This window comes from Hypomesus transpacificus, chromosome 15 (genome assembly GCF_021917145.1).
Source record: "Hypomesus transpacificus isolate Combined female chromosome 15, fHypTra1, whole genome shotgun sequence".
NCBI classification, from domain to species: domain Eukaryota; kingdom Metazoa; phylum Chordata; class Actinopteri; order Osmeriformes; family Osmeridae; genus Hypomesus; species Hypomesus transpacificus.
The window spans coordinates 4,711,521-4,737,124 of record NC_061074.1 but is presented as its reverse complement, the minus strand read 5'-3'; the positions used below and the strand labels follow the sequence as shown (position 1 = coordinate 4,737,124).

The following is a 25,604-nucleotide window of genomic DNA, read 5'->3' as shown; positions in this document are numbered from 1 at the left end:
GGTTACCCTGATCACATGGTCTTCTCAGAGTTTCGCCGGCGCTTCGACGTGCTGGCACCCCACCTGACCAAGAAGCACGGCCGCAACTACATTGTCATGGACGAGAAGAGGGTGAGTGTCGAGGCATTCCCTTTCCTCAGCATACCTCCTCCCCCCCTACACACACGCATAAAACAAGGCATAGGAAAGTGTCCTCCCCCCCTCCCCCTCCAAAAGCCGCTGTGGTGTGTAATTAATTATGATTACACGGGCTGGCAGCATACGGCCGCTGTTCTGATTAATTACATGCAGTGAAGAGAGCCCTCCGCCCTCCTCCTCACTCTTTCTCTATCTGACACTCTCCCTTTCCTCCCCTCTTTTTCTCTATCTCTTCATCTTCAGTGAATCTGGTTTAACAGTTTAGGAACAACCCTTGCGTGTAATTAATCAATGTTATGCATATATAATGTGGGCAGCACACAGTAGACCCTAAATGGAAATAGGTATCACTATGGACAGACCAGTGTGTGCTGTTAAATATGGAGATAAATATTGCCTTGGACACTTGGTATTGCACATTTCCTCTCTAACCTTACTCAAGTAATTAATAGATGAAAATGCGAGTTGTTCTCTGGGGATGAAAAGAGTAATGAAGGGATGGAATAAAAGAGAAAGTGGTAGTTAAATGAAAGTGAGAGGTGAAAGGCAAAAGAGAGGGAGGCGGAAAGGATTTTCTTCTCTTCCTACTGTTTCAGCGTGTTCGAAGCGTCTTGTTTTTCTTTTTTTTTCTTTTGTGTTTGTGTGCTAGGCAGACTTCAAACAAAGCCGCTTCTCTCAGTTGGCAAAGTCCTGTCACTTTCTCTTAGCACAGGAGGTGGCCTTTAAGCCTTCATCCTCCGCTGAGCCTGTTTACCTGCGAGGCCCTGTACACCCGCTGAGAGCCTTTCAGTCTGAACCCCTTAAAATACACTGAGCTGTGTTCTGCTCTGTCCCCTATGAGACACCAGCCTTGCCAGAACTTTTATTTGTTGAAACTTTGAGGTTACCTCAAGTGTATTGATGCATAGTCTACATTTAGATTAAGCTGACGGCAGGGTGGAGGGTAGCTACTAGCTTGAAAGTGTTACGTTCTGATCGCTGATATACTGTGTGCCTTGGGTTAGCTCTGCTTTCTTTAGCTGTCCTTTTGGATTCTGACATCCCTGGGCTGCAGTAGCTGATGTAAGTGTAGGGAGCTTATTGACGTAGTTGAACTGTTTTGGCCTTGGCAGACCATGCTTGAGAGGGTTGCTCTTTGCAGCATACAGTTTTTGAGTGGTTTACATCTGTATCTTGTTTATTTACCTTCTTTTGTTTTTTTTAGGCTGTGGAGGAGCTGTTGGAATCACTGGAACTGGAGAAAAGTAGTTTCCACATGGGCCTTAGCAGAGTGAGTACAACACACACACACACACACACCACAACAGAGAATTGTACCCTATTACTAATGTATAAGTGTGTGAGTACTATGAAAAGAAAGAAAGTCATAGTTATTGACTCAAATTTGACTTATCCTCAAATGTTGCCTTATTCCCAAAAAATGCTGGTGAAGACAAGTCACATGTTTTAAGCTTTGTTTTCAATTTACGCTCTCTAAATCCCCTTTCCCCGAACATCATTGCTCGCATTTAGTCAACGAGACACTTTGTTGTCACTTGCTCTGTCTGGGACAGCTGTTTACCCAGCATGCTCCACACACACACAAAGTTGTATCTGCCACCGCGGCGCTGGCACGTAGCTACTGGTGGCTCCTTGGCAGTCAGGGTTTCTATCTCGACAAAGCCGACAATTAGGCACCACCCTGAATCCCCACACACACACACTCTTTGGTTCCTCCGTCGCCCTGGCGATTGATTTTGGCAGACAACGTCTGGCTTTTGTTTGCGGGCTTTATGTGTAATTGCACCCTGATAACCTTCGATAGACACCAATCATCTTGGCGAGACTCGCACTTTTTCAGAATGAACAGCAAAACCCAAAGAGAAGGACAAAAGGAGACAGCTAATTACCAAGTAGGGGCATGTTTTTCCCCCTTCTGAATGTCTTTAAATCTAAGGACACTCGTCATAATAAACAGTGTAGATGTATTTTCAGGGTTACATTGGCATTGAGGCTGGCTCAATGTGTGTATCCTCGAGTGTGTGTATGTGTGTCTGTGTAAATCTGTATGTGTTCGTTCAGGTCATGTTCATGGGACGGTGGACTGAAACAAAGTGTCAGCCTATTTATTCCAAGATATTGGAACACCGTCCATAGATATGATTGGTCAGCCCATCATATGCATTGGGATTCATCCTGAGGAGGTTCACCAGTTTCAACCCAAACCTCCTGTTACCAAAGACACTGTTTTCAGTATCTGTATGACACACCATGGTCACAACTGATACATGAAAATGTCAGCCAATGGAAATGCCCCCTCTTGTGAACTTTACTGACCTTAGGAGAAACAAAGGGTCCCAATACATCCCCTGTGTCTCTCTCTCACCCACACAACGACATTGGCATTCAGAAGGGCACCCTTACTACGGGGGGAATGTGTGCGCCTTTGTAAGGGGCACAGCCCAAAATTGCTCAGTGGTTGCATCACCAGCACGTCGTGGTGTGTGCTCAGAGAGTGCGAGACAGGGAAAATAATCTGTTTGCACTGGATTATTGTGCCTTAAGTAAATCGAGATGATGCTTGACCACAAACAGTTGAGGGTCTGCTGCACATCTGCCTTTGGTGTGAATGTGCAACGTTTGAAAGGCATGTCTGGGTTTAGACAAAAAGTATGAATGCCAAATATTTTCTAAAACATCCATTATTGTTGGACTCCCCACAGAGCTTCCTGAACCGACACAAAAACTAGAATCATAAAATAATATAATACTACTCTCTTATCACTCATATAAGCTATCAAACATGAAATATCCGTTAGGGATTCATTATGAGCTAGTATGGGGAAAACAAGAAGAAAATGTTAAGAGATATTCCCATTTAGGTGTTGTCATAATGAAATGCAAATACTTCCACCAGTGGGTCTGGTAATAACTTGTGCCAATGGTTAGTCCAATGTAGTCAGCAGAGACTATGATGGGTAATGTGTTGGCTTTGAAGTAATGAGGTATATGAAATACTAAATTCCTCTGAGAAGGCGGGCCCATAAATAAATATAATGTTGAGTTTTTGTGATATAAGAGATCCCTCAGTTGGATATCAGAAGTACAGAAGATGTTTATGCATAATGTGCTTATGTGTGTAAATGTTAGTGTTTAATGTTGCATACAGTATACTCTCTGTTTGCTCAACACCCGCAGTCTTAACCCAACATTGAAAGCTACACACTTTGTAAAGCACTGTTCTCCCTGCTGCAATTGTCATGGGTGAAGTCTATTTTTCTTATCTCCGCCACTGGGGATAATAGGTTGTTAAGGGCCCTGGAGTAGTTCGCTAGATCAATGCGGACGCAATGTGATGCAATCGCAGCACAACACCCACGCTCCCTCTCTTGTCTCGAGAAGCTGTTAATGAAATTTGAACAAAACACTCTGTGGAATTATGCACTAGGTTGTTGTTTAAATAAAAAAATAAAGCTTTCACCAACTTTGGGATAAATGGCGCAATAGAGCTTGCCATGAAACTTGCCTTTTTGCATTGACATTGCTCAGACAACCTTCTTTTTTTCCTGTTAGTTTCCATTTCAGCGCTGGTAGCTGAATACATACTCGACTCAAGGGAGTTTTAATTAGGATTTTGTGAAGTTTTGCATAGCTCTTGCTACCACTAATAGCATGCTAATGCAATTAGACTGCATTCAAAGTTTCATGAGCTCTCATCGGAGAAAAACAGTTTGGGAGTCCACCAGCTCCCCAGTCTCCCAGAGTAGATCAGAAAATGGGAATGACTGCAGCCTTCGAGTTAATCCAACTCAATTAAACTCCCCCGCCAATAAACGCCATTAAAATGTGCAGGAAATGGAGGACGTGAGCCAGTTTATAGAAAACCTGTCGAGTGGTTCCATGAGTGCAGTTTTTACTTTTTATTCTCTTCAGGTCAGCAAAAATAGTTGTTTGGGCAAATGCAAAAAGGCAAACTCCTTCCGTGTGCCTGCTCTGTTGACAAATGAATTGGTATGCCACAGTACACTCCAGCTGCACAGGCAAGCAATAAACAGCACACTTTTAAGCTCTACATAAACAAGTCTCTCTCACTGTCTTTCTCTTTCCACACTACCAACACACACACACACACACACACACACACACAGTTTCTCTTCTTTCTCCCTCATCTGTTCATTCACTCCAGCCATTCACCCTTTCTCTATCCCACCCCTCTAGGTGTTCTTGAGAGCGGGCACCCTGGCCAAGCTGGAGGAGCAGAGGGATGTCCAGACCAGAAGAAACTTCACCCTCTTCCAGGCCTCCTGCAGAGGATACCTGGCCAGACAGGCCTTCAAGAAGAGAAAGGTAAAAGCTTTCTGGGCTGCTTTGGATTAAAGCCATTATATAAATGGACAAACAACAAACCTCAACAAACTTAACCCACACAGCTTACTGTTTGTTGCGATTACTGCAGAAGCAATTTCCTGTGCCAAGTGGGAATGGTTTTCCCACTTTTCACAAAAGTGTCTGTGTCTGGGAACTTTCAAGACCATAAGCTTGAGAGAACACCGCAATGGGCTTTTTCTCCCGTTGTGATTGGCTCAATCTGCTGGCATAAAAAGTTGAGGTTATTCTACCTTCAGGGAAATGTTTCAGCACAGGGACACAGTGATTCCCTGTGGAGACCCAAGATGGATGGACTCAGTGTCCTGCTCCTCTACTGGAGGCCTCCACATCTGTCCACCGCTTTAGTGCTCACTAAATCAGAACTTCATCAGAGCACAGCCGCTCAATCAATCCATCAGGCCCCCTGGCCCTCAGCCCAGGACACATGGCCTTCAGCCGGCTCCTCTTCTGGGACACTCCATTCCCCCTGTGGTCCCCTCCATCACTGCCCTCATTGATTATTGCACCAGAGTGCCTGTTTCATCCCTTGCCCCGGTTTGCGTGCTGTATCCCTCTCACTTTTTCAGAGTCATCTTTTTTATTTGTCCAATTTTCTTTTTTTTTACCTCTGTTCATTCTCTGTTTCTATCGGATTGTCTGTCCTGCTTTTTTGCTTTTTATCTATCTAATCATCTCTCTGTGTGTTTGTTCGCATGGAGGGTAGGGGGCACTGTAAGGGGGTTAAGTAGGCGTGACACAACTTGTGGCCCTGGCCCCTCAAGAGCATGTGACTGGATAGAGACCATGTCATAATCCCAGCTCATAGTCATGAGGAGGGGGAGAGGGACAGCAGCAGCACACAGTCTGTATGTGTGTGTTTGTATGTGCTAGCGCCCTGGCTCATAATGGACCTTCACACACACCCTGCATGCCCCACCAGTGTGAGCATGACGACCAAGAACATCGCACCTTTCTCTGAGTGACTTCAAACTCACGGTGGGGAACAGTTCAGCTCTTTTTTTCTATTCTGTGATTGTGTGTATGTGTGTTTGGTGACAGTGATAAGCGTGCTCATGAGAATGAACCCCAACCAGGTTAGTTTGAGGTGTGAGTTTGAATGCACACTCAACATGTGAGTTGTTAAGTGTATGTGAGTGTGTGTGTGTGGTGGTTTGTGTTCGGTGAGACTGGGCCTTGACCGTAGTTTCCCTGTCCCACAACCCTACCCGCTAGTAAAGTGCTTTGCTGTTGTCGTACTTAGCTGCCTGGCAGCCAGCTGAAATTGCTTTTCAAGGACAGTGGAGCTTTGCTTTATTGCCTTGCCACCCTTGATGGGCTGCTGTCCATTCAGTTTGAGCCTTGTCTCTCACTGTAAGTATTACAGCCCGCCATTTGGTTTGACTTACCGTAGGTTTGCACCTGCTTTGAATGCGGTTAGCTATTTGTACCACTGTTAACGGAGTTTAAGCAAGTGTGGTCTTCTTAGGGCGATTGGAATTCCTTAATGAGCTGTGGCAGGGTGTCAGGATAGACTGCTTGTGTAATGAGGCCTTGGGGGTATCTGGACTTTGTGCTCTAGAGAGAATAAGTTTAAACTGAAACTCTGAACACTCAACTCTTACATGTTCTTACGGCATAGTAGATACATTGTTTTTCGTGTTGTCCAACATGTTTGAGTTGAAAGTAGTAGGTATGTCTGTAAAACATTGACATTCATTTTAAGCTGAGACCTAACTGCTGTTCTCAAAAATACACAGCAGGAAAAAAATCACAGCAGAGGACAAAGTACTTTTTTTATAGTGGAATAAAAAGGTTAAAGGAATCATGTCCTGAGGAGAGAAATCCTTAAAACCCTTATATTTTTGGTTTACTGTAAATTCTTTATTGGGGGTTCCAAGTTCCTATTTTCCCATTTTGTGAAAGCAACCTGCAATTTTCAGTGGTGTAGCTCTTCTAGTAAAAATATTTGGACGTGACTGCAAGTGCCCTGTTGACCGAACATCAGGATACAGTGAGTGCCAGACTGTCTTTACCAGTTGAATCTCATTCCAATGCCTCCTCTTTTCCTAATGAAGACCGTGAAAGTGTTGACTGCATTCTCTGAACCACTGACTTCCTTTTGGCCTAAAAAAAATCTATTAGTATGTTCCTGCCGTGCTCTGTTTGATCGCTCAGAGGGAAGCTCCCCACCCCTTGAAGTCTTTTCCACTGGAGCCAACTCTCGCAGGGAGGTGATTTCAAAGAGGGGTGAGAAAAGAGAGAACGAAGGAGGAGAAGAGCGAGACAGTGAGTCAAGAGGAAGAAAAACTATGCCCCACCATTGGGGAATAGACAAATAGAATGGATCCGGCGCTGTTTGAAGCCCTGCAGCATACCTTCTCTCTCTCTCTGTCTCTCTCTCTCTGTCTCTCTCTCTTTCTCTCTCTCTCTGTCTCTCTCTCTCTCCCCCCCTCTACCCCCACCCCCCCCCTCTCCTCTCCTGTTCCTCACCCTCGTCTATTTGACATTCATGGCAAACTGCAGAGAATGGAGACGCGTGGGGGATTCCGTCCGCCAGTCAGCCGATGGTGTGCCTAATTAAATCGTTGCCCAAAGACTTATTTTCCTCCAACTGGGAACAGGTGTGTGAAAGCGTCCAGTAACTGCTGTGTGTGTGTGTGTGCATGCATCTTTGGTGAGACTGGGCCAACATCTGTGTTCAGGCTCAACAAGGACCATGTAGCTGCACAGTCACTCAAAGGGGAAGGCTAAAAATATGTTGGGGGCAAAGAGAGAGAGTTGTATTAATTTGCTCCCAAGACTCTCTTTTTGTCTATCCATCACTGCCAGACACAAACACTATTTTTTTCAAAATTGAATTCAAAGTTCAATTTACAGTACAGATGTGAACAGACCTATTATTATCTTCTCCATGGAGATCCCTGTAAATATTTACTTTTCCACAACAAGCAGCCAAGCGGTGGCAGAAACATAACTGTGTTGTTTTATATTTTTCTAAAGAAAACCCTTAAGCAGGACAACTAGGACAGATGCTTTGAGAATTCAACCCACAGCCAAAAGGTGCCATACATTGTATTTAAAAGCTTCTGACAGCATGACATGGTGTACAAACTCTATGAAATTCAACCGGCAACCCTGTTCAGCCCATGCTAAGCTGTATTTATAGGCTTTACCAGCGTGGCTAATGCAGGGCCGCTGTTCTCAAACATGTCAAACCAGTGGATGTGTCCAATGGTGTCCCTGTAATTGGGTTGCCAGATTACCTGCGGGTATTGGAAAAGCCCATGTTGTAGCAGCATGTAGCTCTCTCTCCTCCTAATGCGTTTCTAACAGGCTTCCTAAGTGGTATTGATGCTGGATTCTTCTCTCAGTGGAACTCTCATTCGATGCTGTAATGACATGAGCGGGCACACGTTTTGATTCTGTTAATTCTTGTCCCTCAGAATTGCTGTATTCTGGCACAGAACTGAGAGGGTGAAAATGTAGCCAGGTTTTTCACTTTATTTAACAGATTTGTGCTGCTATTTATTAACCTAACATTTAGGTTTGTGTGCGGACTATTTTTCCTTTTACTTAACTACCATCAATTTCAGTCTGCTAAAGTTTCGCATTTAGGGGAATCTTAGAATCATGATAATGTTTATTTATATAAAGAGCTTGGAGTCTTAATTCTATAGCTATTTCGTCAAAGAGTTTGCTTTCACAAATTATTGCAAAGTAATCTTCAAATATCAGTAATTTGTTAATGTGCTATTAGTCCCTCTTAATGTAAATTTGCAGTTGATTGACTTTTGTGGATTGTTATTGTCAGGACATGAGCCATGACAGACAGTGGTATGGTACTTTCCACTTAGCCCATCTCCTTGACTACAACACCAAGTGCCCCATCTCTGAAGCCTAAAAGGGATCATTAACGTGACCCATTCCCCAGAAAGAGTTCCCTTCCCTGGGCCCCTCTGAGTGCTGTAGCCCCTCCTTTCTGTAGTCCACTGGGCTGGTTGTTCTTATGCCTCTTCCCTTCCCCTGTGGAGAGGGCTGTGTTTGAGTTAGGTACTGAGCTAGTGACAATTGTTGTTCTCTGGAACTGCAGGAACAGCGGTTCCTTTGGTTGGTGGGAGTTCGAGAGAGAGGGCGTTCTTACAGTTCTTACACACACGCACAGCAAACAAACCCAATACTGGAGCTACACACAAGCTAAATACAATTGCATAAACAGACACACATAACACACAAGCACTTGTCATTAACTCGCTTCTTTTTCTCCGGGTTTTCTTCAGATTCAGGACCTGGCCATTCGCTGCATCCAGAAGAACATCCAGAAGAACCGCGGGGTGAAGGGCTGGCCCTGGTGGAAGCTCTTCACCACTGTGCGGCCACTCATTGAGGTGCAACTCACCGAGGAACAGATCCGTGGCAAGGATGTGAGTATTCGAAAAGTCAAACCTAATTTTGAGCAATTTTTTTCATGAGCTGTGTCACAAGAGGCTCGATAAATCTGTACCGTAACCGTCCTAAACCCCTCAAGGAAGAAAAGGACAAACATACCACACATACAGTCACAAATACACACACACACTCAGTCATAACGACACACACACTCTGTGATAAATATAGTACCTGCATACACATTATTTACACATCCTTCCCTAAAGCTGTGTGAACTTCTTCCAAAGGCTGTGTTACCTCAAACTGTTTGGCAAAAGGAAATGCAAACACTCTGTCTCTCTATCTCTCTCATTCATGAGTCTGTTTCCTGATGTCTGTCTTGTTCCCCAGGAGGAGATCCAGTCCCTGAAGGCGAGGCTGGAGAAGGTGGAGAAGGAGAGGAACGAGCTGAGACTCGGCAGCGATCGCCTGGAAGGCAGGGTGAGGCAGCGCACACGCGCGTGCACACGCACACACACACACTCTGTGGTGGCAGTCTGCTAACAATTCACCTCTCGCAGCAGTTTTTTTTACGGAAATGAAAAGTCAGATTGACATGTTGCACACTGTGAGATTCAAACTCTTCAATTGCAATATGAGTATTTGTGTTGATTTTGTGTACTTGTGTGTGATGTTAGATCACAGAGTTGTCGTCGGAGCTTGCAGACGAGAGGAACACCGGAGAGTCTGCCTCCCAGCTGCTGGAGTCCGAGACCTCCGAAAGACTGAAACTGGAGAAAGAGATGAAGGACCTTCAGGTGAGAACACACAAACGCACACAGACACACATAAACACACACAAACACTGTTGATGATCCTTTTTTTTTCGTGCCTGCTCTAGTTTACATCTCCCGCTAATCTCAAAGTTTCCCCTGAGCTAACGCGCCATGCTCATCCAGAACATCTCTCATACACCAGATCAAAGTCCAGTCTTTAAATACCTTTGGCATTCCCGTTCCTCACACCGGGGACAGTGACTTTTCAGGGGGACTGAACTGAGATCAGTGGAAAGCTTTTTTCCATTCTCTCTTGAAGAGTGTTTGATGCTGGAACTGTCCATGTTTGCCCTGCCAACCAAACCCCATCATAGGATACCAGGTGGACGTCTGATGTATGGTGCTGAACCCCTATGGGGTTGGTGGCTAATGATGTGGTCTCTTTCATGGACACAGAATACTGTGTTAGAGACAGTGGAGTCATCTTCTGTATTCCACGGGGGAATACAGAAGTACTTTGATGCATCCAACTTGGCTTATTGAGCACTGGGTTCAGATCCCTGTGAGGTCGATTCCTCTCATTCCCATTCCTTCCTGTTTTCTGTTTGTTTCCCACTTACTCGGCTTTGGTCATAGACATTTGTATTCATATCATATCCATATTGTGCTCTGTAATCATTTCCTAGCCCTCAACTAACCATGACTATTGGTTAGCATCAAGCCACTTTCCATTCACAACCTTGACATCACATCAGATACCACATACGGTTCTGCAGGCCAGACTGGGATGTTATGTTGTCAGCCTCTTCCCCCAACCTTTTAGCTTTATATTTGACATTTTGACATGTGTTTTTTTGTGGTGGCACTCCAAATGACTGGAATAGATTTTTCCAATGACTGCTCCATGCACACTGATGTACCATGCACACTGATTGTGCTGGACTGGAAGCAAATTGCCCTCACGCTAGGAGGGAGTGTGAGTTTTTATAGTGCCTGCTACATTTATAAAATGTCAAAATCTATTTATATATATTTGTTCGTCACTTTGTGCTGTTCATTAGCGTGTTCATGTCTCCGTGTAAACATTTGGGGACCTCTCTGTTCATGCATGATTCATGTCATTCGGGTAATGGCCGCCGCAATTCTCTCCTCTCCCAGACAAAGTTTGACTCAATGAAGAAGCAGATGGAGTCCATGGAGATGGAGGTAATGGAGGCACGACTCCTCAGAGCCTCTGAGCTGAATGGCGAGTTGGACGAGGATGACACAGGTCAGGAACACTCTCACCCACACATCACCATGGTAACAAGCAGCAGATAAATTCAAGAGATGATTATCCCTATATCACTTGTCATAAATGTATTTATTCAGAGTTGAAAAGTGCCAACTATCTTTTATGACTATTGTTCCATTTGAAAATGGGAATCATATCTCTAATAAGCTCAGTTGAATTGTCTTAATACCCTGTGTTATAGAGATATCTGAACAATACAGAACAACACACACACACACACACTGTCAAGACTAGGATCCAACTAGGATCCATTGGCGCATTACAGGGTCTCATCAGTGGCAGTATTCCGTTTTTGTGATCGAACCCAGACTCTGTAACTTCAGGTTTCTAAAAATACATGAAAAAATCTAATCAATGACCAGACAAAGGAGCTCTCCAGGAAACAGCTCTCCAGAAATGGATTTCATGAAACGGCTAGAATCCATGACGGAATAAAGTTCAACTTTACATTATGCTCCGTAAGCATCCAGTCAGGCAGCAGTAATCGTTTAGAAATGTCTGAAAGCCAAATATATTTTCAACATGTTTTGTGCGTAAGCATCAGCCACCCCATCTTTCGCACACAATGTGTTGAGGGCAGAGCCAAGGCGGTGGAAAGAGACTTTGTAAAGAACGACCTCCTTTTTAAGACTATATAATATTACAACACATTTAGGAACAATATAAGAACTAAAATAAGCACTGCATCTTTCCAATCAATGCATTTCCAATCAATGTACTTCATATGAAGAATCAGCCGCATGTGCCACTCTGATAGGCGCTACCATTTTGCAGCACATAAGGGTTTAGTCCTCCATTGCTGCGTGTCTAGAAAGACGCCATGTATATTCAACCCATTACATATAAAAAGGTTGCTTACTAGACAGACTTGCTAACTAATTACTCCAGTGTTTTGCCCCAGAGGCTTTCTAAGAGCGGTGTGTTTTGGAGTTTGAGTGAGGTCCATCCCATACTGTTTCAGAACCAACTGAGGAACCATGTGTAATAATCGTTTTTTTAGGTTAGCTTAAAGGGAATTACACAATTTCTCAACAGATGGAAGTAATGAATTGAACAAAACCTAGCTGCATGCACTCTGTTCATTTGACTTTTTTCTGACTTTTTTCTCAGGGGGAGAGTGGAGGTTGAAGTACGAACGGGCCATCAGAGAGATTGAGTTCACCAAGAAGAGACTCCAGCAGGAGTTTGATGACAAACTGGAGGTGGAGCAGCAGAACAAACGACAGCTGGAGAGGAGGGTAAATGTCACATGCTCCTTGTACAAGTCTCTGAAGCAAGTGCTTGTTGACACACACAGGCATGCAAAAACACACACACACACACATGCCTTATTCTCCTTTCAATTTGTATTTGTTTCAAACATTTCTGTCTTTGTCTGCTTGAGAGGAGGATGGAAAACTCTTTTTGATGGCTTCTCGGCCCGTTCTCATCAACTGATAATAAAACTTTAGGTTCCCGCAGCGTTCAACCGAGGAAGACATAAAAGAATCCATTGAGCAAAACTTCCTTTTTATTAAATTTTCCTCCTTTTTCTTTCTTCTGTTTCACCTGTCTGAACATTGTGGCAGTCACACGCCAACAAAGGTCAAAGGCCAACACACACTTCCCTTTCTATGAAGTTCCAGAGCAGAAATTGACAGTTTTACCTGCAAATTGCTGGTTGTTGAACAGCTTGTTTGACACGTGTAAGATTTTGTAACATTTGCACAGGACAAAAGACTGCATTCACATGCTCAAATACACCACAATTATCCTGCATCGTCCTTTGATCAAACATTTATGGCCCCCAATAATGCCTTGAGAGGAGTTTGTGATTAGTTTAACAACCAATCACTTTCAAATAGCTGTACTCAGTCCTGGGCCTTGATCAGCAGAAGTTAGAATTCCTTTAAATTTTGTGTGATGAAAGCATCAGTGCTGATTGAAAATGCCACTGAAATGGTAGGGTGTTGTTGGAGTAGCGAAAGGCATTCATAGACCTTGGTTGCAATTTTTTTTTTTTTATTAAACAATGCATTATTTTAAAGGCCTAGGCATTCACTGTAAGGGATTCTCTGAGGAAAAAACTGTTGCTCAAACACAATGAAAATCTCGAGGAAGAATTAATTTGACTGTCTCTGTTGATTTATGTATCAACATATCTACATTCCCTGCCTCCCCCTCCTCCTCTCTGGCTGTGTCCATGCCTCTGCCCTGCATAGCTAAGTGACCTCCAAGCAGACAATGAGGAAGTGCAGCGGACGGCACAGCAGCTGAAAAAGAAGTGCCAGCGCCTGACGGCAGAGTTGCAGGACACCAAGCTGCACCTGGAGGGCCAGCAGAGCCGCAACCACGACCTGGAGAAGAAGCAGAGGAAGTGAGGACGGTTCCTAACACAGTCACTCACACTACATAGCCACTATCCACATGCCCCCCCCCCCCCCCCCCCCCCCCAGAACACACCCCCTCCAGACTTTGTCAATAGTCTTATTATTGCAGACTGTGGGGTCTTGCCACGTCTGGGCTGGGTAGAGGCCCTGCTAGCTAAGCCCCTCTAAACTCCTGGGTAAACAAGTGGCCGGTACCTGTCACTGCTATGGGAAGTGTACAGCGTGTACGTGCACATTCACTATTTCTTCAGGGGAAGATGGATTCAATCCGTGTTTTTATTACTCAAGCATTGGAGGAGCCGTGTGTGTACATGTCCATGGTGTGTGTTCCAGGTTTGACTTGGAGCAAAGCCAGTCCCAGGAAGAGGTGCAGAGAGAGAGGACCCAGAGGGAGAAGCTGAGTCGGGAGAAGGACATGCTGATTGGAGAGGCCTTCAGCCTGCGACAGCAACTAGAGGTAAATATAGTGCACCTCTGTGTGTGTGTGTGTGTGTGTGTGTGAGTCTATGCGCGGCTGTGCCTATCCACATGTGTCTGAATTATAATGTGCCCAGCAAGGACATGGAAACATGTCAAAATCCTGGTTGTTCCAACTGAAAAGCTTGTTTTAGGCCTATACACACCCACTCACACACTATGCATACACTCCTATACCTATGCATCACCTGCCTTCCAGGACAAGGACCTGGAGATGTGTGCTCAGAACTTGAAGCTGGAACAGCTGGACGCAGAGTTGCAGGACCTGTCCTCCCAGGAGACCAAGGACGAGGCATCACTTTCCAAGGTCAAAAAGCAGCTCCGTGACCTTGAGGCTAAGGTTAAAGACCAGGAGGAGGAACTTGACGAGCAGGCTGGAACCATCCAGATGCTGGAGCAGGTACACGTTGTCGAGATTAACCAGAAACCACACAAGGGACCAAGGTCACATCCACCCACATAACCTTGTACTGTTTGAAAGCAATGTAATGTTGGATGACAAGAGGGCAGTTGCACAGACAGATTACAAATCTGTTTGAGTAGTGCTATTTGCAAAGATAAACAGTTATGCTCTACATATGTATAGTTAGCTATATTTTGAACACACTACACAATACAGTAAAAGATATTCACCTCAGCCTCAACTGTATGTACGATAGTTTCTCAATATCCAGAATTAGACATGACACAAGAAGAAGCCTGTTCTGATGTGAGCGGCAGTAGAAGGGGTTGGGTCACAATGTCATGGTGGTCTCTCCTCCCTGCAGGCTAAGCTGCGTCTGGAGATGGAGACTGAGAGACTCCGGCAGACCCACTCCAAGGAGAGCGAGAGCAAAGACGAGGAGGTGGAGGAGATCAGGCAGTCCTGCAGCAAGAAGGTGAGCATGCCCTCCTGGACTGGCTGCTACACAGCATACACACACACACACACAGCAGAGCAAACGCTTACTCACACACTCATTAAAGCACTCATGTTTACACACAAACACATGCACACAAACACATTCACACGCGCACACATAAAAATCACAGAAATGAATGTGTGTGTTACATGTTAAATACAATAGTGGCTATATGAAAAAGGATCACCATGACGCTCATGGTAGGCGATGATTCACTACATGCCTCTTTTAGTTTCAAATGAATCACATTCATTGACATGTCTACTTTATTTATACCTTGATAATTTGTCCCCTCCTGGGTGTGTGATTGTGTGTGGGAACAGTTTTCACTAGCCCAATATTAGATTAATATGCCTTGTTTAAATTTTTGTTGTCCCATTTCTGTCACTTGACCTCGCACCCTCCCAACCAATCAAGCCCCCCACCACCACCACCACTACCACCACTCCCCATTATAATCTCCCTTCCTACGCTAAAATTAACATCCTTGTAGTTGCTTAAACTAGGAACACTGACCATAGAGGTTTTAAGAATATATTAGCGCAGTGATTTATTATGCTGAATAAATTTGTTTTAGGGAATAAGTATTCGTATAAAGGGTTTGAAGGTTGAGTTTTGATAACCCTAAAATATGGACTACTGTTCGTGAACTCATTAATAATGCAACAAAACTCTTATACCCAGGACGAACAGAAGTTTTCTTGCTTATTGCAGTTATTATGATAATCAGATAAACCATTTGTGCACTTACACCTTTACTTATGAGTTGTTGCCTTATTATTTATGGATTCATTAAATAGTATTTTCTTGCACCTTCCGACCTGTGATTGGTTTTACTGTATATATTTTTTATTTGACGTTATTTGTCTTCCCTTTTATGTAATAATAATACTGTTGTGTGTGCATTTTCAGCTCAAGCAAATAGAGGTCCAGTTGGAGGAAGAGTATGATGACAAGCAGAAGGTCCTGAGAGAGAGAAGGGACCTGGAGGCCAAGCTCCTCCTGGCTCAGGACCAGGTGAGACGCCATGATATCATCACACGCCGTATCACATCCAGTTTTGTGTGCTGTTCCGTACCAATGCATTCATCGAGGTGCGGTGTCGGGTATATCTGTTCCCCTGCTGCTTTGAGGGGACTCTATATCAAGGCCCCTACCACCTGGTTGACCCCGTCTCGACCCCACCTCCCCCCCAGGTGTGCCACAGAGACGTGGACACTGAGAAACGCCTGAGGAAGGACCTGAAGCGCACCAAGGCCCTGCTGGCTGACGCCCAGATCATGCTGGACCACATGAAAAACAACGCCCCCAGCAAGAGAGAGATCGCCCAGCTCAAAAACCAGGTGCAGTATCGCTCATCTCCCCCTCTACTGACCTACCCACGTAAAGAGGTCCACATAGATAACTGGGAAACGTAAGATCAAATAAGGTGATCGCATGGGAAATTTAATAGTGTTGAAGTCAGCTATTAATGTGGCAGACTTTTCGCCTTTCTTTTCCTGAGGGGCTGCAAAATAAACCTTTAATCAAGTTGTATTTGTGACTCGCTCCTCTCATTACTTTCTTACTGTGTGTTTTAGCTGGAGGAGTCTGAGTTCACATGCGCAGCTGCAGTCAAGGCCCGGAAGTCCATGGAGGTGGAGATTGAAGACCTGCATGTACAGATGGATGACATCTCCAAAGCCAAACAGGCTGTGAGTGGCCTGTAGTCGCCTAAACTCCACTGGTCTCTTATTGTATAATATGGATTGGAATGAAATAGGTTGACCGCGTACATGTTATTGAAATCATTAAATACTGAGTTCAGTCACGTAGGTTGAGATTTTAATCTAGTTTCAACATAGATTTAACTGGTGGGAAATTAAAGGCAGCACCTATAATATTTCAATATATAATCAAATATAAGTCAATATAATAACTCAAGAACACTTAATATGGAAGGTAAACCACTTAAATGTGTCCTCCTAAATGTTTTTCTAGTCATGTGGCTAGTCAGTGTTGTTAGAAGCCCTTTATCAGAGCAGTCCCATCTGTGGTGTGCACACGGTGGCAGCAGATATGATGCCCCAAAGCTAATAGTCAGACAGGGTAAAGGTCACAACTGTCCCTTCATCCTTCTGTTCCTCCATCCCTCTGTTTCCGCTTTTTAGAATCCCTTATCTCTCTTTCCCTCCTTTCCGACCGCCTTCCTCTTTCAGACAGTCTCCTTGTTCTTCCTCCACCAGTCCTTGCACCTTTACCCCTTTCTTTTCATCTCCCTCCCCCTTTTTTTCTCTCCACCTCTCATCTCTTTTGCTTGGGCGAGCCAGCACGCTGCCTTAATCTCTCTGCCGTCCCTCTCTCCCCGACCTTTCCTCACTCCTCTGTCTTTTCGTCCAGGAGTAATCTGGGTCCCTACCCATTTCCAGTTTATCTTTCATTCCCCCCTCTTCCCCAGTCTTCTCTCTCTCTCTTTCTCTCTCCCCCACCCCCTCGCCGACTGCAACCCCACCGCCACTGTCCTTCCACATCAGCGCTTCGTATTGTAATTATTGACAGCGGGGGGGAATCATTTGAGCTCCATAATGGCATGTTTCCGAAACCATTTCTAATTTGAACAAGATTCATCACCTTGAAATGTGTTACAGATTAATGCTGCCATGATGAATATTATCTCCTCAGCAGAAGGGGTAGCGGAAGGGACAAAGGAGAGGGATAGATAATTGAGTTCCTACAGCAGCAGGAAGATGTTTGGGGGAGATGGATGGAAAGATGTTTTGCATACTGGGATTGTGTAACGTTCTGTACAGTATGGCTGTGCTCACACACACACACACACATTTTTCATCAGTCTAAATGTAAATTGACATAGAACTGTTTTCCAAGGCATAATTTTACTCATGGATGTGTGGGACAAATAAACAGCCCCATACTGCAGATATTCAATTTAAGATATCGTAGAAATGAGGACATTACTCAAAACTCCTCTCAGGTAAACCCCAACGGCAAATGGTTTGACATGGTTTAATTATAATTGAAATGTATCATTCAAAAATTATAGGCAAACTTTTTTATTTAAAGGAATAGACAAACATTTTTTTCTGTAGAATAGTTTCTGTAAACACTAACTGATGGTCTCTAGTCAGAATCTTCCAATTCTCGATGCATTTTGAATGTCCCTCTTGCTGCCACTGCTACACCATTTTCATGATCTAATGGTGAGGTAAGAGGACATTTTTCTAGGTTGCTGACAACAAGAATAGCTATTACTATGATGATGAGGCATCAGATGTACATCCATGCCACTACTGCTACAGTCATGCAAGATGGATCAAATCATGTAAATAGTATTTCCCTCGCGGATTCTCAGCTCTACTTTGTCCTCCACTGTGATTGCAGCATTTTTGGAAGATTGTTTTCCGTAGTTTGACAGCTTGTTTTTTTACCATGCCAACCCGGGCCTTTTTGATCTTTGAGCCAAGGTTTTTGGGTCACAGACTGATGGAAAGCAAAAAAAAATGGACTGAATAATAGGTTTAAGATTGGAGTGACAGGGAGATATTTGGTGGGGCTTTGTAGCTGTCAAATTGTACTGGTTCTCAAGTGCCATTCACCCCCCCCATCTGGGTGTTGCTTTGTCTACAAGCAGTTTCTCACAAACAAATGTGGTTCAATAAAAGGCAATTAGGTACAGGTTTTCTGTAACAGATTGCATGGGGATTGTAGTCAACTAAAATAATTAATTTGCATCCAGATGTCTACAATTAAGAGTTTAGAATTTAAAAGAAAATCAAGTCATCTTTTCAGATCTGGGGAAAAATAATACAACTGCCTTCCTCATGTGAAATAGTAAAAAATCTCAAGCATGACATTAATACCTTGATGAAATTGTTCACTTGGACACTCTCATTCTAAGAATCCTTGTCTATTCTGGTAGAATCCATCTTTGGAAGTGGTCATTATCCTTTCTGCAGTTCTGTATTTGCTCCGTGTTAATAAGATGGATGCCGCCGTGTCAGGCCGCCTTACAAGTCCTCTCACATCCCAGCTATGTACTAATGGATTCATTAGCCTTTTCTGATATCCACATTATTCATCATTTATTAATACAGCCCTGTCCCCTAGCTTCCCTCCCCTCCCCTCACAAGCCGCCCCTCTGATGCACCAAGGAATTATGGAAGTAGGATTAGGCCTGTGTCGCTTCCCATAGAAGTCTGCTTCTCATGTGCTGCCTACTACTAGCTTTAGCCTCTAATTGGAGAGGATGATAATGACTCTGACCTTGCTGTGCCATTAATATCAAGAGATACCTTGTGTGGGAGGGACAATGTGTCAGACTTCAACGCAGAGATGTCTTTCTCCCATCACAGTGTACACATACCTTATACGGAACACAATCTTGGGGGATGGGGTGTGTTTTCCTGTCATTGTGCTAAGAAAGCTCTCCCCCTCCCCTCCCCCAGCTGGAGGAACAGTTGAGCAGGCTGCAGAGGGAGAAGAACGACCTGCAATCTCGTATGGAGGAGGACCAGGAAGACATGAATGAGCTGATGAAGAAGCATAAGTCAGCTGTTGCCCAGGTAACATACTGTAAACAAACCCATCCATAGTACTAGTGAGTTAAATCCAGTGATTAACTGGAGAAAGAACGACATGCCATCAATGGCAGTGGAAATGGCCCAAAGTTTCCGAACAGTCTTATTGGTATTTGTCCAATTTCCGAGGCATTTTGTATTTGTTTTAATGTTTATGTTGTTTAAGAAGTTGCTTGCAGATAAACACTGCTAAAGAAAACTGCAACACAAATACAATTGTAGGTGATCATAAAGAGAAGTGTGCTTTATAAATTGAAAAACTAAGCTCCAACATTTTTTTTTATAGTCTTATAGAAATTGCATTTATAGATGAGCTTTTGGTGTGTGTGTTTGGTGTAGTCCACCCAGAACCTGGCCCAGATCAGCGACCTGCAGGCCCAGCTTGAGGAGGCCCTCAAGGAGAAACAGGAGATCCAAGAGAAGGTACAGTACTTTTGTTTCAGACAGAGAAGGCAATTTGTTTGCAGATGCACTACTTATCAAATACATAATTTAACTTAAAACGATAATAGAGGCTGGATTGACCATTTTAGGTTAGAGTTTTGAGATGGAGCAATTCCCTTAACAGTAGTCCGGTGATTATGAATGCAGAGTTGGCAACACATTATTCAACTTCAGAGCACCCCCATTCTACATCCCCCTTTTCACCAACTTGTGCTGATGTAATTGATGTGTTAATCTTGTGAGATTTGCAGTGCAAAGACATGACAAGAATGATCCAGGCCATTACACAGGGTTGTATCAGGCTGTAACATTTTGCATGACTGCTCTGGAGAGTATTAATGGTTTTGCCATAGTAGCGTGCATTTGTTGTATCTACTTTTAACACCATCAAATCAAGCTCATTCACCAGGGGGATCAGCCCTGTAATACCTTTAGCTGTCACCCTGCGTTCACGACCCTGCTGACGAAAGATTATGTCACCGCAACACTTGCCGGACGCACTCCATTCTGGCGATAACCATCAGAGACCCTGGAACAGGAACAAGTCTCCTTGCTTTCTCTCTTTTTCTTACCTTCTTCCATTTACCGTGTCCCCCCCCTCTCTCTCTCTCTCTCTCTCTCTCTCTCTCTCTCTCTCTCTCTCTCTCTCTCTCTCACTCACTCTCACTCTCACTTTTTCTCTCTCTCTCTCTCTCTCTCTCTCTCTCTCTCTCTCTCTCTCTCTCTCTCTCTCTCTCTCACTTTCTCTCTCTCTCTCTCACTTTCTCTCTCTCTCTATCTCTCTCTCTCTCTCTCTCTCTCTCCCCCCAAGTTCCATTGTCTTCATCCATCGGCCGTAGCAGAGGAAAGCAAACGTTAGCACAGCGAATCGGCCCTGTCCGATCTCCTCTCATGGACTCTCTCTCTCTTTCTTTGCTAGCAGACACGCTTATTACAGCAAGTTGTTGTGTTGTTGATCAAATTCCGAGCCAGGTCTGTAAGCCATTGTGGAGAGTCCTTTTCAAGCTTTAAAGAACATTTTATCCATCTGAAAACTTTTAGGAACAAATGAATTGTCGAAGCCACAGTTACTCGATACAGAAACTAATTTCGAAATCCTCTTTACATCCTCCTCAATTTTCTCCCAGGAGTTGAGTTGTTACGTAGGCATTTAAAATTTAAATTAAATACAAAAATTTATTTATATATTCTTTCCAGCATTTCATTTTCTACAAGATTAAACAAAAGGTTGTGCAGCTACTGTACTTTGTTATCCAACTCATCATTATTCAGAGGCTCTGCCTACTTTGAAATAGTAGTAGAACTTTTGAAAGAAGTTAGTTTTGAACCTAATCTAAATTATTTAAATAATGGAAATGAAGAAACCTAGTTATACGTTTTTGAAGGCGTGTCCTGCTTTGAACTATTGCTGTAGTCTTTGCACAATAGAGATTTATGCCTGGCTACTAAAAAGTTGAAGGTTAAACCAGGCTGATTTGTGTGTCTTTTTACTACTCAGCCATCAGTGAAATTTCCCTCTGACCCCCCATAGAGATGAGATGTGTTTTCAACTCTGTTGACTCAATGGTGAGAACAGTGATAAAGAGCTTATTGGAGGTCAAGTGTTTGATCCCTTAAAGAATAATATCTCCAGAATTGTGACAGCCACAGTTTATGAGGACCAGAATATTGTATATTTGGAAATGGAGAGCATGTGTCAGCTCTGAACGGTGTTTGCTCTTTAAAGATGCACTGCCAAAATAAGGGTCATCCAACCTTATGTTCAGCCTTATGGTGCAGTCATGACGATGTGTGTGTCTGTGTGTGCGTCTTTCTCTTCCCGACCGTAGCTCCAGGCCATACAGAGCCAGCTGGAGTTCCAGGAACAGTCGATGGTGGAGAAGTCCTTGGTCAGCCGGCAGGAGGCCAAGATCCGTGAAATGGAGACCAAGCTGGAGTTTGAGAAGACACAGGTCAAACGTCTGGAGGTGAGATTAGGGCAGGAAGCTGTGAGTGTGTGAGTTCTCCCACGCCTGTATGTATGTGTATTAGAAGGTTTTGGATGGCTTTTTTCTTGAAGTCTTCAATTTACAGTTCTGCCGTTCCCTTGGCTCTGCAAAGCCATCCCATTGTTTGCAGCACAAATCCACCTCCATTTGTTCAGTCTACACTACATGGGATCTCTCCCCTAGCTATCATGCAGTAACAATCACAAAATGCCCCCTGTGTCCTCCAGCTTTTTATTACTTTCGCTCCACTTTATAATTTGTTATTCTGTCATTTTCAAATTACATTCCAGTATTTCCCAAGACAAAAGTTTAAGTGAAGGATACTATAAACGTCCACAGGCTACATTACCTGGGTGTTAAAGAAACAGATACATGTTTTTATACTGGTTTTGGCACTTTTAATGCACGTTTAATGATTACAAGCTCTGGAAACTTTTAACTTGTGAAAAGAAAGTAAAACAATGGGATTATGATGAATAAAGTATTGTTGCAGAATACTGTTTGCTGTAGGATTGATGGTTAAAAGTTAAGTTTGGTGGAGTACCTTGGTAACCCTTAAGCACATTGGCCCAGTAGCTAAATATTTCATTTGGCCAGACAACTAGTTCTCATCAAAACCTGAGGTCCTGGAACTCAATCAATACAGACCTGAAGAACCAGAGAGCACACCATCTCACAGTGTGAAATATGAACATGGACGGCTGTATAATGATATACAGTAGCTTTAAAAAAGTTTTCAGTTGTCAGTTTTTCCAGTATAGAGCCATAGGCACTCTTACAATTCACTGGTACCATGAGGTATGATATTATGGCATCATTGGTGCACGTACCACTGATCAAACAGTATTTTGCAGGTAAACATAAATGCCTTTTGTTTTACTGATAAATAGTAGGATTTTCTTTTTTGCAATAGTTGAGTCGATAGGACTCTTTAGATGTCTACCATTAGTTTGACCATGGTTTACCGTACTTGCATCATAACGGTTTGCGTCTTCTTGACCTCTACTAGACTTCTGCAACAATCTAATCTGGTTCTTCCCTGTGGCTCCACAGACCCTGGTAGCACGCCTGAAGGAGAACCTTGAAAAGCTGACAGAAGAACGCGACCACCGCAGCACCAGCGAGAACCGAGAGAAGGAGCAGAATAAGCGTCTTCAGAGGCAGATCCGGGACATCAAAGAGGAGATGGGAGAGCTGGCCAAGAAGGAGGCTGAAGCTAGCCGCAAGAAACATGAGCTGGTAAGGAAACTGTAAACTGTAAAGGAAACTGTTACAAGGACTTTGTAAGTCATGGTAATGTTCTAGTATTGGCTTCTTCCTCTGTTTGGGTTTGGATATTTTAGTAGTAAATAATCAATAGCTAAAGTGCTATATCAAGCTGAATTTATACAAATGCTGTAATAGTTGGCTAGCTTTAGAGTTAGGCTAGGTTTAGTGTCAGTCTCTTTTATAGATGCCAACCGATAGAAACCAAGCAGCTTGATAATAAATGAAACTTTTGTCCTTTGTGGTATGTTAGCTTATTCTGCCTTTCATGTTTGCAACAGGAAATGGATATAGAAAGTTTGGAGGCAGCCAATCAGAGTCTGCAGGCGGATCTCAAGTTGGCTTTTAAAAGGATTGGTGACCTTCAAGCTGCCATTGAAGATGAGATGGAGAGCGACGACAATGAAGACCTCATTAACAGGTATAGGCTGTTTATCTTTACACCTAAATGTATTCACTGTTAATTGTGAATAAATTGGATAATTTTGTATTCATAATACCCCAATCATGACCCTAGTTGTTAATAGCACACATCCAGCTTAGATAAGCAGTAGCACAGCTAAACTTCATATCAACCCACCACAGGGGAAAGGAATATGAAAGACAGGGAGGGGAAAGGAGAGAGAGAGAGAAGTTAAGGATGGATGTTCAATTGAAAGGGGCTTTGGATAAAGCAATCAGCACAGAACTTTCCCCAGACTCTGTCATATCTTATTCACACACACTGAAAGATTTATGCACTGAAAACTGCTGTGCTTAATTTTTCTTGGCCTTTTTATTTAAATGATCTCCCCCCTATCAGCGAGATATGCTAGCTAAAACATTGATGGTAAAATCTAGTTCCTCATCTCCACAGTTTCTTATTTATTTCCTAGTTTTCTGATTCTTGCCAAGCTTTGTTTATTTGTTTACGAACACAGTCCCAGGGAGAACACTTTCTTCCTTGTGCCTCTCCGCAGTAAATAGCTCAGTGAGTCAGGACTCGTTAGTGAACTATGCCGTCTTTCTTTGCTACACGGGAAATAAGGGGATCAGAATGAGCTAGCTTGCTGAGTCAGTGGCCCCTAAAAATGTGCAATGGTTAGATCTTTCCCCCTCAGGTGATTCATATAAAACAAGCGGTTATTGCAACGTCTGTCATGATATACACTGTGATTTATATCCTTCGAGCGTTGTTCATCTCTTGTTCATTTTGTATGACTTAGTATCTTGACTGTACAAACACAATATCACTTTTTCTTCAATGTTTTTGTTTGCCTTTTTTTTTTGTCTGTCATCTCCATCCTCATGACCAGTTTACAAGACATGGTGACAAAGTATCAGAAACGAAAGAACAGAACGTGAGGACCTGAATTTTGTGATTGCCAATATATATATATATATATATTTTACATTTAACTGGAGAGGATGCAGTATTCAGTAGCAATTCCACATTTACTGAAAATAATAGTACAGTAAATAAATAATAACTAATCTTAGTTATTGTATTTTTGAGACATTATTTTGGAAATCTCGAAACAATTATATCTGTAGTCTATGAACTCATGGTCTGTGTGTTGCTACAAAAGGGCAAACAGCGTAGCAGCAACAGACTAGCTCAGTGATACTGCATCATAGCTCTCAACAATCTCTCTAATTTGCTCCACTTTTCATTGCATGATGCCACATGCTCAATTGCACGAACCACTGACATGCTTCTTCAACCCAAGTTTTCCCAAGATATCCATGTGTTTATCTGCCCAGTAACCCTCTTTCCCAAGAGCAGCAGATGTAACATATCGTGGTTGTTAATTTAATTGATGGGATTGTTTGCTTTAGCTGATTAAGTGTGATGCTTCTGGGTCTTTGCCCTTGGCGTTCCCCAGGGTTGTGTGCTTGGACCCCTACCACTTTTCCATGTGAACTCTACTCGCTTTCTCCCCCTATCTCTACTGCTCCACTGTGTCCTCAGGGGAATGCTGTCAGACACCTCTGTGGCTTGTATGAACAGGGTTCTGTGCCACTCGCCCCCCCAATGAATATTTCAAAATGCTCCTCTGGTAGTGGACGTGAATGCTTCAGTGGACCTACAGTGTCTACCTTCCAAGAGAGGAAAGGGAGGACATGTTCCTCATCAATATTTCATGTCCACTAGCTAAATAATGCAGAAACCTCAAATGTCCTACAATAAGCTCTGTTGCCCGCCTGGCAAGTGGCTCTGATGCCATGCTAACCTCTGGCTTTGAGCCATGTCAGTGTTCTGTATATTGGCCCAGACTGCTGACTCTAGTCTTGGTCTTTGTTATGGGTTGGGAAGAGGACAGATAGCTAATGATTGGCTATTGCAAAATATTTGTATTGTGGTTTGTAGACATTTCAATTGACATATTTTTAACCAGTTATAGTAATCTAAGAATAATATGTTGGTGGCCATTACTAAAAGTATTTACTGATGCAAAAAAAAAAGATGAAAAATGAGACTATGAAAACCAAAGTTAGATATTCCAAGAATTGCTCAAAACTTAAGTTAGTTCCCAATATTCTTTGAACTCATGCAGAAGTCTGTATCTGTGAAACTCCATTTACTTTTCTAGGCTGAAGTACCTTTAAAACACCTCAACCATCCTGAAAACAATGCAGTCTGTAAGACCCGGGGACACTGAGCAGGTCCAACAGAGCAGGAAG

General features: G+C 43.3%; 1 protein-coding gene across 16 annotated transcripts in view; it reads left to right on the top strand.

Moving 5' to 3' along the window:
• myo18ab (myosin XVIIIAb) overlaps window positions 1–25,604 on the top strand; it is an 84,219-nt gene that overhangs the window by 49,992 nt on the left and 8,623 nt on the right. For 12 of the 16 annotated variants that reach the window (XM_047036267.1, XM_047036266.1, XM_047036265.1 and 9 more), the window contains 21 exons: window positions 2–111; window positions 1,343–1,408; window positions 4,336–4,464; window positions 8,763–8,906; window positions 9,262–9,351; window positions 9,549–9,668; window positions 10,785–10,896; window positions 12,031–12,158; window positions 13,122–13,276; window positions 13,623–13,746; window positions 13,966–14,166; window positions 14,534–14,644; window positions 15,581–15,685; window positions 15,865–16,011; window positions 16,249–16,362; window positions 19,111–19,227; window positions 19,582–19,665; window positions 21,516–21,653; window positions 22,728–22,913; window positions 23,222–23,361; window positions 24,236–24,280. In XM_047036267.1, the coding sequence (XP_046892223.1) occupies window positions 2–111; window positions 1,343–1,408; window positions 4,336–4,464; window positions 8,763–8,906; window positions 9,262–9,351; window positions 9,549–9,668; window positions 10,785–10,896; window positions 12,031–12,158; window positions 13,122–13,276; window positions 13,623–13,746; window positions 13,966–14,166; window positions 14,534–14,644; window positions 15,581–15,685; window positions 15,865–16,011; window positions 16,249–16,362; window positions 19,111–19,227; window positions 19,582–19,665; window positions 21,516–21,653; window positions 22,728–22,913; window positions 23,222–23,361; window positions 24,236–24,280 (2,566 nt within the window). The remainder of the gene's footprint in view (window position 1; window positions 112–1,342; window positions 1,409–4,335; window positions 4,465–8,762; window positions 8,907–9,261; window positions 9,352–9,548; window positions 9,669–10,784; window positions 10,897–12,030; window positions 12,159–13,121; window positions 13,277–13,622; window positions 13,747–13,965; window positions 14,167–14,533; window positions 14,645–15,580; window positions 15,686–15,864; window positions 16,012–16,248; window positions 16,363–19,110; window positions 19,228–19,581; window positions 19,666–21,515; window positions 21,654–22,727; window positions 22,914–23,221; window positions 23,362–24,235; window positions 24,281–25,604) is intronic. The other 4 variants (XM_047036268.1, XM_047036260.1, XM_047036261.1 and 1 more) reach the window with 1 other exon arrangement.